The following is a 12,509-nucleotide window of genomic DNA, read 5'->3' on the forward strand; positions in this document are numbered from 1 at the left end:
AAGGATCTGGTGATGTGCTTCTGAAAGGTCACAGCCATGAAAACCTTATGGAGCACAGTTCTACTCTGAACAACACACATGGGGTTGCTGTGTGTCAGAACAGACTCCATGGCAAATGGTTTGGTTTTGGTTTTTTAGAGTTTCTTTTGGATTCCAACTGAGCCATGGTTTCTCTTAGCAGTGCAAAATGTTCAATGCACAGAGGATTTCCCAAACTCCTGTCTTGATGGTCTTCCAAACACCTGGCAAATGATCCCTGGCTAACCCAACTATCCACCAGACATAGGCGGGTGAACCCCATCAGATTAAAGAACGCAGAGTCACACTTGGGGTGCCTGCTGATGAATATAGAAACTGTGGGCAATGCTTCTTTATGGAGATTTTGCACTTTGACAGTTTCTATTTAATGGAATTTTCATTTTAATCCTTTTCTGGGTGCACGTGCATTCATGCTCGTTCAGCATTACTGGGTTTAGAGATTTCTCAGGAGAGTAAGGTGAATCTCCATGCCAGTGCCCTGCCTATGACACTGGAGAGGCTGACTTTAAAGTAACTCAGTGGGGAGATGTTTCCTATCTCGTGGATACCGTTTCTACTGGAAGGTCTTACCAGGGTTGTGAAAAAGTAGTGATAGTACTCCGTCATCATGCCCATGAACAGAATCTGCAAAAGAGAAATAAGAGATAAGAATAAGAAACAGAACTACAATAAGAAATTGATAATAGTGGCCAGAGCAGAACTGCTCTGTAGGGTTTCCAAGGAGCAGCTGGCAGGTTCGAACTGCTGACCTTTTGGTTAGCAGCCAAGCTCTTAACCACTGCACCACCAGGGCTCTGATAATTAGTAGGGTGACCATAAAAGCTTGGAAATCTGGAACAGTGAGGGACTTTGGAAATCCACAGACTCAGCAGATCAGAAATCCGAAGCCAACTAGTGGCTGGCGTGGGATGAAGACCCAGATCACTGACTTCCACCCAATGCTCTTTCCATTACACCATGTTTGGTTTACATAATCAGTCTTACAATGCATTTAAATATAGTTTATGTTAACAAATGTTATATTTGGATTTTACCATAGTGGTACAGAGTCTTGCCTTCCCCTCTCCCTATGTTTCTGAGTAATTCCATGTTATCTGCCTCAGAGTCACCCCAACTCATGGTGGCTCCGTGCACAAAAGATCGAACCGTTTTGATTCATAGGTTTTCACCGGCTAATATTTGGAAGTAAATCGCTAGGCCTTCTTAGCCTGGAAGTTCTGCTAACATCTGTTCAGCAGCATAGCAGTGTGGAAGGCTGCACCTACAAGACAGGTGATGGTTTCACATGATATACACTGGCAGGGAATCCTGCATGGAAGGTGAGAATCCTACCACTGAACCAACCACTGTTCCCTAGTACAAGCTTAGATACATATTTTATTGGTATCCTTAGCTTTAGTATTTAGCATAATGCCTCCCTTAGAGTAAACTCAGTAAATGTTGAATTGACAATGTTGGTGTGTTGTTGCTTTTGCTATTAAGTGCTGTGGAGTTGGTTCTGACTCATAGCCACCCTGTACACAACAGAATGAAACACTGACGGGTCCTGCACCATCCTTATAATCGTTGCTATATTTGAGCCCATTGTTGCAGCCACTGTGTCAATCCATCTTATTGAGAGTTTTTCCTGTTTTTCGCTGACCCTCTACCTTACCAAGCATGATGTCCTTCTCCAGGAACTGCTCCCTCCTGATAACCTGTCCAAAATATGTGAGATGAAGTCTCACCACCCTCACTTCTAAGGAGCATTCTGGCTGCACTTCTTCCAAGACAGATATGTTTGTTCTTCTGGCAGTCCATGGTATATTCAATATTCTTCTCCAATACCATAAATCAAAGGCATCAGTTCGTCTTTGGTCTTCCTTATTCATTGTCCAGCTTTCACATGCAGGTGATTAAAAATATCATTGCTTGGGTCAGGCAAACCTTAGTCCTCAAAGTGATATCTTTGCTTTTTGAACACTTTAAAGAGTTCTTTTGCAGCAGATTTGCCTAACGCAGTAATCTGGAACTGGATAGTTCCAGACCTTCTAAAAGTGTGTATTATTTTTACTTTGTGGGGGAGGGCAGGCAGAGGTGGGCAGAAAGGACAAGTGTTCTATGTAGAGGTAGTTGAGGCTATTAGCTGTTGTTGCTCAAACTCATGGGGACTCCATGCACAACAGGATTGGAACTTTGTGATTCACAGTGTTTTCATTGGTTGATTTTTCAGAAGTAGATCGCCAGGCCTTTCTTCCTAGTCTGCTTTAGTCTGGAAGCTCTGCTGAAAGCTGTTTAGCATGATAACAACATGCAAGCCTCCACCAAAAGATGGGTGGCTGCGCTTGAGGTGCATTGGCTGGGAATCAAACCTGGGTCTCCCTTGTGGAAGGTGATAATTCTACCATTGAACCATCACTACAGAGGTAGAGATTATGAAAATGTGATCTTATCTTGGTTTCCTTGAAAATGGTGTCAACTGAGAAGAAAATGTTGCATTTGCTTTGAAGATAAGATACAGGTAGTCCCTAGGTTACAAACATCTGACTTACCAACTGGTACTTGGACTGTCATAAAGCCTACTGTATTAAAAATTTAAATTAAATGTAATGGTGTATAATAACGAGTACACGCACTACTTTGTGGTTAAGAGTTCTAGCGTATTTGGATGTGTTTCTTAAGTGTTTTATATGCATAAAACCAAAACCAAAACAGTACCCATGTTGAAGAGCTGTTTCCGACTCATAGTAAACCTACAGGACTGAGTAGAACTGCCCATAGAGTTTCCAAGGAGCAGCTGGTGGATTTGGACTGCCGACCTTTTGGTTAACAGGCGAGCTCTTAATCGCTGTACCACCAGGGCTCTTTTTATATGCACGGAAAGGTAAAATATATACTATATATTAAGACAAACATTTGACTAACTGAAGCTAAATAAGAAATGTATGTACCTGTTCTGACTTAACTACAAATTCGACTTAAAGACAGACTTAGGAACAGATCTTGTTGGTAACCCGGGGACTGCCTGTATTGCTTCTAAGTCTCCTAAATTGAAGGTATCCTTCCTTGGGGTGGGTGACCAAAAAGACTTCTTTAGTGCTATGTTTTGGCCTTTGTGTGGAAATGAAAACGCAAGACTCAGAAATCAAACTTCCACCCCAAGGCTTTGGTCCCCGGACACCCAGCTAACACAGAAGTGATGCCACTCCTGAAGTCCACCTTCAGACACGTATTTGTCAGGGTTGCTTTGAGTCGAAATCAACTCGATGGCAATGCGTTTGGTTTTTGGTTGTAAAACAAACAATAACACTCATGTTTTCTCAGTTCAGTCAAAGTATATGAGACCAAATGGGCAACACCTGCCAAAAAGCAAAGATGAGAAGGCAGGAAGGGACAGGAAAACTGGACAAATGGACACGGTGAAGCTAGGATGGATGGGGGAGAGTGTTGATACATTGCAGGGATTGCAACCAATGTCACACAACAATTTGTGCATAAATTTTTGAATGAGAAAATTGCACTATAAGCTTTCAGCTAAAGCACAATAAAATTAAAAAAGAAATCAAATCCCCAAGGCAGTTTTTCCCATAGTTCTGACAATTCAGGACAATTCTGACAAATACAAATGCCCTGTGGAAGTTTTTCAACCTATGTTATGGATTGAATTGTGTCTCCCCCAAAATTTATGTTGAAGTCCTAACCCCTGGTACCTGTGGACGTGACCTTGTTTGGAAATAGATGTTATTAGTTAACATGAGGTCATACTGGAGAAGGGTGAGTCCTGCTCCAAACTGACTGGTGGTCTCTATAAAACAGGAGAAGAGACACCAAGAGACAGAGAGGGACAATGGCCATGTGAAGATGCTTCACCAATCCAAGGAATGCCTGGGGCTACCTGGACCTGGGAGAGATGAGAAGGGACTCTCCCATGAGATCATGGCCCTGCTGACACCCTGAATTCAGACTTCTAACTAGTGGCACAACAGTTAAGTGCTTGGCAGCTAACAGAAAGGTTGGCAGTTTAAACCCACCGAGCGGTTCCTCGAGAGAAAAGACCTGGCAATCTGCTCCCGTAAAGATTGCAGCCTAGGAGACCCTATGAGTCAGTTCTACATTATCATATAGGGTCATTATGAGTTGGAATCTACTCGATGGTACACAACAATAATAACAGGAAAGTCTAGAATGTCAGAAAATAAATTTCTGCTGTTTAAAGCCACCCACTTTGTGGTATTTTGTTATGGCGGCCCTGGGACCTAAGACAACTAGGGATTCTTGGGCCCCGCCCTAGAGACATCTTGAATGAGAAATCTCTGGGAGTGGGACCTGGGCTTCTGTATTCTACAGTAAGGACCAGGAATCACTGCTTTTGGAAAACGTGAAAATTTGCATTAAAGAATGACGACTTTCATAATTTCAGGTGAAGAGATGGATGGAAAGTCTGGGGAAAGGCAGTCCCAGTTATCAGAGGTCTTGGGAGGTGCCTTAGAGATATGCAAACTAGGCAGATTTTACTTGAAAAGAAATAAAAAATGTAGAGGGCTCTGATGATAGCACATTACTTGCAGCGCACACCAATCTGATGTTCCTTACGCACGTGTCTGCTAACGTGGAAACCACAGGAATGTTTAGTGAGACTGTAATGTCACAAAGGTAAGACAAATGACAGGAAGCTCTCTCTATGAATCATGAGCCCACAGTGTGAAAGTCACTCCTGTGGTGATAACAAGACCCGGCGCACAAAAGGATTTTAAAAAAAGAGTAGAATTGCTTCAGGGCCATCAATAACATTTAAAGCTGTGCGTGTTGAGGTCTCGTTAGCTGGTCTCTTATATCATTTGGGTATAAAGAGCTAACTGCCGGGGTCAGTCAGGAATCCAGTTTTTCTCTTTGGTCATTAGGTAGTGTGACTGCAGCCAAGACTACCTCTTGATGGGAACTGGGTGAGTTTTGTATGAAGATAGAGAGGTGGACCCTGAGGTCTAAAATATTGTTTCTGGAACTGAACAAGGAAATACAAAAGCACCTGAAGTTTCAGCTTTACACTTGAGCTCACTTTTTTTTTTTTTTTTTAACTTCGTTATGAAAGTGTTTGATCCCCAGTTGACAATTTTGGCTTCTTCTTCTTTTTTTTTTTCTTAATTTTTATTGTGCTTTAAGTGAAAGTTTACGAATCAAGTCAGTCTCTCACACAAAAACTTATATATACCTTGCTGTATACTCGCAATTGCTCTCCCTCTAATGAGACTTTCTTTTTTAAAGCAACATTTTCAACTAATTATTACTATTTTTATTATTTGTAATTCCTCAGAATAAATTGGATGTATCTTTTATTTAGGGCTAGAAAAGAGACTTGAAAATGCAGCGAATAAACAGCCAGCGGTTGTGTTTTAATTGCAAAAGAACCCTTGTGTCCTCCAGGTACACTTTTCATCTGATGCACTAGAAAAATCCCTGTTCACCCCTAGCTGCTTGCTTGGGTCATTGCCTCTTGGTTCGTTCCTTGAATTTCTTAGAAATGGTAATTTAAAGAAAAAGTGCAATCATTAATCATTGACCTGCTCAATGCTGTAGACACACTAGGACCCAGGTGAATGAGAAATTTCTAGATAAAAACAACAAAGCCATTGACATAGACCTTGGCTGCTGAGTCGATTCCAATTCAGAGTGAACCTAGAGGACAGAGTAGAACTGCCCCATAGGGTTTCCAAGGAACAGCTGGTGGATTTGAATTGCTGACCTTTCGGGTAGCAGCCGAGCTCTTAACCACTGTGCTACCAGGGCTCCAATGACACACAAAAATAAAATAAAATAAAATAAAAGGCGGTGCTTTTTAAGCAGTATTGCTTGTAATGGTCTGCAGACCGGTTGGGATTGGCAGCTCTGTCTTTTAATAGTGGCATATTTTACAGATGAAAGTTTGTTCCGCACTATGCTTTCTCTCTGCCTGTTGGTATTTCACCTAAAAGTCATTAAGAGATTAAGAAAATGTCACATCAAGATAAATGCTAGTTTAAAAAAGAAAGAAAAAATATATATATATAATCAAGATCTGGAAGTTTTCTGACTTCTTTCCCACGCAGGAAACACTACTTTCTTTGAATTTTGATAGTGTAGTTGTCCGCTGGACTGACCAGGTGCTGCTCTGTGTACAGCAGCGTGCATACTTTACCGGGCAGTATTGCTAGGAACTAGTTTTGACTTTATCTAAGTAACGTTCAATGGCACCACACACATCACAGCACACACCCTAACCAAAGAACCCATTGCTGCAGCATTGACTGGTGGATATTAATAAACTGGGTAAGATAACCCTACCAGAAGAGCCAGATTGTATCACCCAGGTGTACCACAGAAGAGGTTATGCTATTTCAGGAGTACCGGCTGTAGAGAACAGAGCAGGAAAAAAAAACTTCCTGTGGCAGAACGAAACAGGCATCTGGCAAATAGGAGGGAGCAGAGCTTTGGAAGGACTACATGAATCTAAAAAATAAACTCTCTGCAACATCCAGGGGAAACTGGAAAGATGATGTGTAGGGAAGAAAGAATACAGTGGAAGAAAGTTTTAACAACAAAGTATTGAACAAAATCCAGAAGCTGGAAAGCGAACAGAGAATATGTGTAATCTTTTTGTAATAAGCTTCTTCCATAATGACGGTAATAAACTAGATCTTAAATTTGACTGAAGGTAATCATTTGAAGGAGAAACGGGGGTAGCTGTTAAGTGGTGGTCTGGCAGATTTCATGAGGTGTCTAAATAGTGCTCAGCTACTAACTGAAAGGCTGGGGGTTCAAATCCACCCAGAGGCATTTTGGAAGAAAGGCTTGGTGATCTACTTCTGAAAGGGCACAGCCACTGAAAACCCACTGGAAGACAGTTCTACTCTGAAACACATGGACTCACCGTGAGCTGAAATCAACTTGCTGGCAACTGGCTTGGCTCTTTGTATTATAACTCAGTAAAGTCATCAAGAGTATGGGCCCTATTCTTTAGCTTTTTGGGGCTGGGTGACTTTATTTTGTCAATTTATACCCTAGCTATCAAGCTTACCCATTGCTGTTGAGTTGATTCCGACTCACACCAACCCTATAGGACTGAGTAGATTTGTCCCATAGGGTTTCCCAGGCTGTAAACCTTTAGGGATGTGGCAGCTGGTGGGTTTGAACCGCTGACTTTTTGGTTATTATCTGAACGCGTAACCACTGTGCCACCAGGGCTCTTTTCTACCAAGCTCAGAAAGTAATTATTGATATCAGAGTTTCTCAATTCATTAAAATCCCCAGAGGAATTCTTAAAAAATAGCAATGTCTGAGCCCCGTGCCCAGATATCCTGGTTTGTTTGGTCTTGGTTATATTCTAGGCATTGGTATCTATTAAAACCCCTTCAGGTGATTCTGATGTGTGGCCATAACAATAATGATCATAGCTACAATTTGCTGACTACTACAACATGTAGTAGATGCCTTTGAATTATGGTGTTGGCAAAGAATATTGAATATACCATGGGCTGCCAGAAAAGCAAACAGATTTGTCTTGGAAGAAGCACAGCTGGAATGTTTCTTGGAAGCGAGGATGGTGAGACTTTGTCTCATGTGCTTTGGACATGTTATCAGGAGGGACCAGTCCCTGGTGAAGGACATCATGCTTGGTAAATTAAAAGACCAACAAAAAAGAGGAAGACCCTCAACAAGATGGATTGACACAGTGGCTGCAACCATGGGCTCAAGCATAACAACAATGGTGAGGATGGAGCAGGACCAGGCAGTGTTTCTTTCTGTTGTACATGGGGTCACTATGAGTTGGAACCAACCTGATGGCACCTAACAACACCACCACCAACCACATGTCCACTACTGTGATAGGTGCTTTACACACCATTGGGTCGAAGTGTTATCCTCAATTTTTAGATTTGAAAAACGAAGGATATTTCCAATATTTGAACCCAGGTTTTATTTCAGTCCTAGGCTCTTTGCACCATATTAGTATATTAATTGACAATGGGAGGTGTTTGTGGCAGGAAATTCAATCATTTGCACAAAGTCCTTCTGGACTTTGAGAACTCAAGTAAAGGCACATGATTGGTGAGAACAAAATTAGAACCACAGGATTTGGAGCTTTACCGTAAAGAATGCATCCACCAAGGCAAGAGATCTTGACGAGTTGCTCATCCACCTCTTCTCCAGTAGCTGGACCCAGTCATGAAAGATTCTCTCTTGGATGATGCTTCAGGTGTCGTCAGGTGTCTCACTAACTGTACCTCCTTTTACCAGAAATTCAGATCTGCATTACTCTTCTATGATGACACTTCTTCAGCTGTTAGAGTTAATTAGACCCTTGCTTTTCTTGTGATTTTGAATCCCTTGGTATTATGGATTGAATTGTGGCCCCCCTCCCCCACCTAGGACATGTTGAAGTCCTAACCTCTAGTACCTGTGAAGGTGATCTTGGTGGAAATAGGGCTTTTGAGGATGTTATCAGTGAACATGAGGTCATGGTGGAGTAGGGTGGGTTCTAATCCATTCAGAGTGGTGACCTTGTAAAAGAGAAGAGACAGATAGATAGAGGGAAGAGGGTCACGTGACCATGGAGTTATGCTGCAGTTGCAAAGTACACCTGGGGCTACCAGAAGCAGAGAGGCAAGAAAGGATTATCCCTTAGAGCCTATGGAGAGAACATGCCCCTGCCAAACCCTGAATTTGGACTGTTAGCTTCAAGAAATGTGAGTCAATGAATTTCAGGTCTGATAAGCCACAAGTTTGTGGTATTTTGTTATGGCAGCCCTAAGAAGCTAATATACTTTGGTAGTATTTGAGAGGTACTTTAATCTTCTTGATGGAGTCACCTTTCATCAAGAAAGGACAGTTTGTGAAAAACTGTAACGCATATTTTGTTACAGTTACTTAGTAGATATAATAATAGATACTGTATCCAATAGACGCTATAATAACAGCTTGTACAAGGTGTGGAGGGCTTTGAACATCATGTTAAACAATGTGATGTTCTGGTTTTTAGGTGTCATCAAATGGGCTCTGACTCATAGCATCCTTATTTATACCAGAATGATAGGTGGCCCAGTCCCAGTCCTGCGCCATCGTGGTGATCAAACAGTGTGCGCTTTACACATAAGGCAATAGGAGGGGGACAGAAGACACTGAGGAATTTCAAACATGGGAGAGATAAGGTCTGATATTTTATTTGGAATGAACAGTTTTTGAAACCAGATAATAAAAAGAAGAGGGAGGGGACTTGTGGCAGAGAAATCAGATACAAGAACAGATAGAAATTGATGAGAGAGACGGAAAAAACGATGTCAAATCTGAAACGTACTCAGAAGGCAGAATCTACATTTGGTAACTAATAAATAGGCAATGTGGGGAGAATTCAGTGGGTTCCTAGGTTGGTGACTTGAGTCATTGGTTGGTATTTCTAGTCACCAAAAGATCAGAGGAGAAACCAGTTTTGGGGGAAGGCCAAGGAATGGGATACAATGTGCTCTGTTTTAAGTCTGTGCTATGGAGACTTAAGATCAAGGGAGGTCTTCAAAAGATGCAGAACTTGGTAAGTCAGGCTGAGAGAAGGTTTAGGAAACACGATAGACAAGAATTTAACAAGGCGTGCGTCCTTTGACCGCCACTCTCAGCTTGTAGTACTTTGGTGGCTTGTGTGCTGCAACGATGCTGGAAAGGATGCCACTGGTATTTCAAAGAGCAGGGACACCCATGGTGGACAGGTTCCAATGGAGCCTCCAGACTGAAACAGACTAGGAAGAAAGGCCTGGTGATCAACTTCTGAAAACTAGTCAAAACCAAACCAAACCAAACCCTATGGATCTGAACAGAATATCATTCAATATACTTTTGGAAGATGAACTTCCTAGGTTGGAAAGCACTCAAAATATACAGTGGCCACAACAACAGACTTGAGCATGCCAAGGACTGTGACGATGGCGTGGGACTGGGCAACTTTTCTTTCTCTTGTACACAGAGTCAGCATGAGTTGGAGCCAACTCCATGGCAACTAACACCAACATGCCTTTTGAACTATGAGCTTTGATTGTCACCTCTGTAGTTTTACCCAGACGTGATACATTAACGTAACAGTGATGGTAATCTCCAACACGGGGAACGTTCTACGCTCCAGGCCTAGGCTTAAGGCCTTATATACATCGTCTCATTTAACTTTTTTCAAAACAATTCAAATATGTACTGTTACATCCCCATTTTACAGATGTTGAAAATAACAAATCACTAGATCCTCTACTAAAAGAGGACCTCTTCCAATATGTTCTAGGTTTTTGGGGGGCACAAGCAATTTGCACTCAGCTAAAAAAAAAATTTTTTTTTTTATTAACCTAAGGGTTGGCAGTGTGAACCCAACCAGCAGTGCTGCAAAAGAAAGGCCTGGCAGCCTGCTCCTGTAAAGATTGCAGCTAAGGAAATCCTACGGAGCATTTCTACTCCGTAACATCCGGGGTCACCATGGGTCAGGATCGACCTGGCAGCAACTGATTCCAATATGCTGGAATTTTTAATGCTATTTTATTCCTTATTCTTCCTTGACATAGTCTTCGGCACATAGAAACCACTCAGTAAATGTGTTTTATAATTGGGTGAAATTGACATCTCGCAGGAACCTTATGATATAAGAGAATTTGGCTAAAAGTTGTGGGGAGAGTAAGGAAGAAGGGTCCTCTTGGTGATATCTTGAATCTATGAAGCATCAAGGAAGCAGATATAGTTAACGTAGAACAAAGTGGTTTTTAACCTACTTCAGTATACAGGTTTCTTTAGAGAATCTGATAGAAGCTATGGACCCTTGCCTCCAAAAAGACACATTCAGGGGCACGCCTCACCCCAACACACATAATTTTGAATAAAGCTGGAGTTCACTGATCCGGCTATAGGGTTCTGACATGCTCCCATGTACACGTCCTGGAACTGGTTTCTTCCAAAGTACTCCACCGCCAGCACAATGGTAACTTTTCTTTCCTCCTTTTACAGTCAAATTTTGATGTAGTTTGCATTAACCTTTAGAGTATTTTTCAGGCATATATGTGATTTTTATTGCCTCCCAGTCCAAGTTTGGGGGCCTTGGTGGCACAGTAGTTAAAGCACTTGGTTGCTAACCAAAATGTCGGCAGTTGGAATCCACCAGCAGCAACATGGAAACCTTATAGGGCAGTTCTTCTCTGTCCTATTGGGTTGCTATGAGTTGGAATCAACTTGATGGCAGTGGGTTTGGTTTTTGGTTTGGAATCTAAGTTGAAGCAAATCTACGTCCTTTTCCAAATCTACTCTTTGGAGGCTTTTGAGAATCCTCAAATGAACATCTGGACACCAAGAATATAGACAAAATTGTGCATACCATCAATAAATTGTTGGTTATTTGTAGAAGTAATTCTTACGTATATTTAATAACATACTCATATCTACAAACTGCTTCTTACCACTAAAAGTAACTATGCACTCAGGGAAGGAACGTAAATAGATTTTAATATCACTCTGAAAGAAATATAATTAGGATGAGAATGTGTTGCCAAAATAATTATGTAATGTACTACAAATTACAATCCATTTAGTATAAATTGAGATACATCATTATTATATTGTCAGGATTTATCCAAAGCAATGAACTTGTCATCAGTTAGCTGGCTCAAAGACTACCAAAGGACTCCAAGAACTTTAAAAAAGAATGAACTGCTGAATTAATTGCCCGTTTCTTTGAGATCCAACAAAGTATAAGGCTATATGTAAGTTCTTTACATCTGTTGTTGTTGTTAGCTGCCACGACCTCAGCTTCAGCTCATGGGGACCACATTAACAACAGGATCAGACCATTGGGATCCATAGGCTTTTCACTGGCTGATTTTCAGGAGTAGGTTGACAGGCCTTTCTTCCTAGTCTCTTAGTCTGGAAGCTCTGCTGAAACCTGACAGACAGGTGGTGGCTGCGCATGAAGTGCATCGGTTGGGAATCAAACCCCGGTCTCCTACATGGAAGGTGAGAATTCTACCACTGAACCACCAATGCCCTCTCTTTATGTCTAAACAGTAGTAAAGAATTTTTAATCACTTGTATTTGTGGAAGCTCAGAGATGAGGGCAACCTTAGCAAGATTCAAATTCAAGGATCCTATTTTATAGATAAGGGGATTGATATGGAAAAAAAAATCAATGGACTTGCTTAAAGTAGCACATTTCGAGGATACGAGCAACTCAGGCTTTGGAGCATTAGTCCCTGCTCTGAAATCCCTACCCTGCCACAGCATGCATGACTAGCACCTCACTCTCGCATCTGTAAGGTAGGGTTTTTTGAGCTGAAAAAAAAAGATAATTCCAGTCAAATACTTAGCATCTGTCACGTATATTATAGATTAAATTGTGTCCCCGCAAAGGATATGTTGAACTCCGTGATGGTTAAGATTGTGTGTCAGCTTGGCTGAGCCATGATTCTCAGTGTTTTGGCAGCTGTATAATGTTGTGATCACTTCCC

General features: G+C 41.6%; 1 protein-coding gene across 9 annotated transcripts in view; it reads right to left on the reverse strand.

The window, feature by feature from the left end:
• The window catches only part of GRIK1 (glutamate ionotropic receptor kainate type subunit 1), a 476,634-nt gene that overhangs the window by 138,083 nt on the left and 326,042 nt on the right, over positions 1 to 12,509 (reverse strand). For all 9 annotated transcript variants that reach the window (XM_023548472.2, XM_023548471.2, XM_003410315.4 and 6 more), the window contains one exon: positions 610 to 663. In XM_023548472.2, coding sequence (XP_023404240.1) covers positions 610 to 663 — 54 coding nt within the window. The remainder of the gene's footprint in view (positions 1 to 609; positions 664 to 12,509) is intronic.

The sequence above is a fragment of the Loxodonta africana genome, chromosome 20, assembly GCF_030014295.1.
Source record: "Loxodonta africana isolate mLoxAfr1 chromosome 20, mLoxAfr1.hap2, whole genome shotgun sequence".
Lineage (NCBI taxonomy): Eukaryota > Metazoa > Chordata > Mammalia > Proboscidea > Elephantidae > Loxodonta > Loxodonta africana.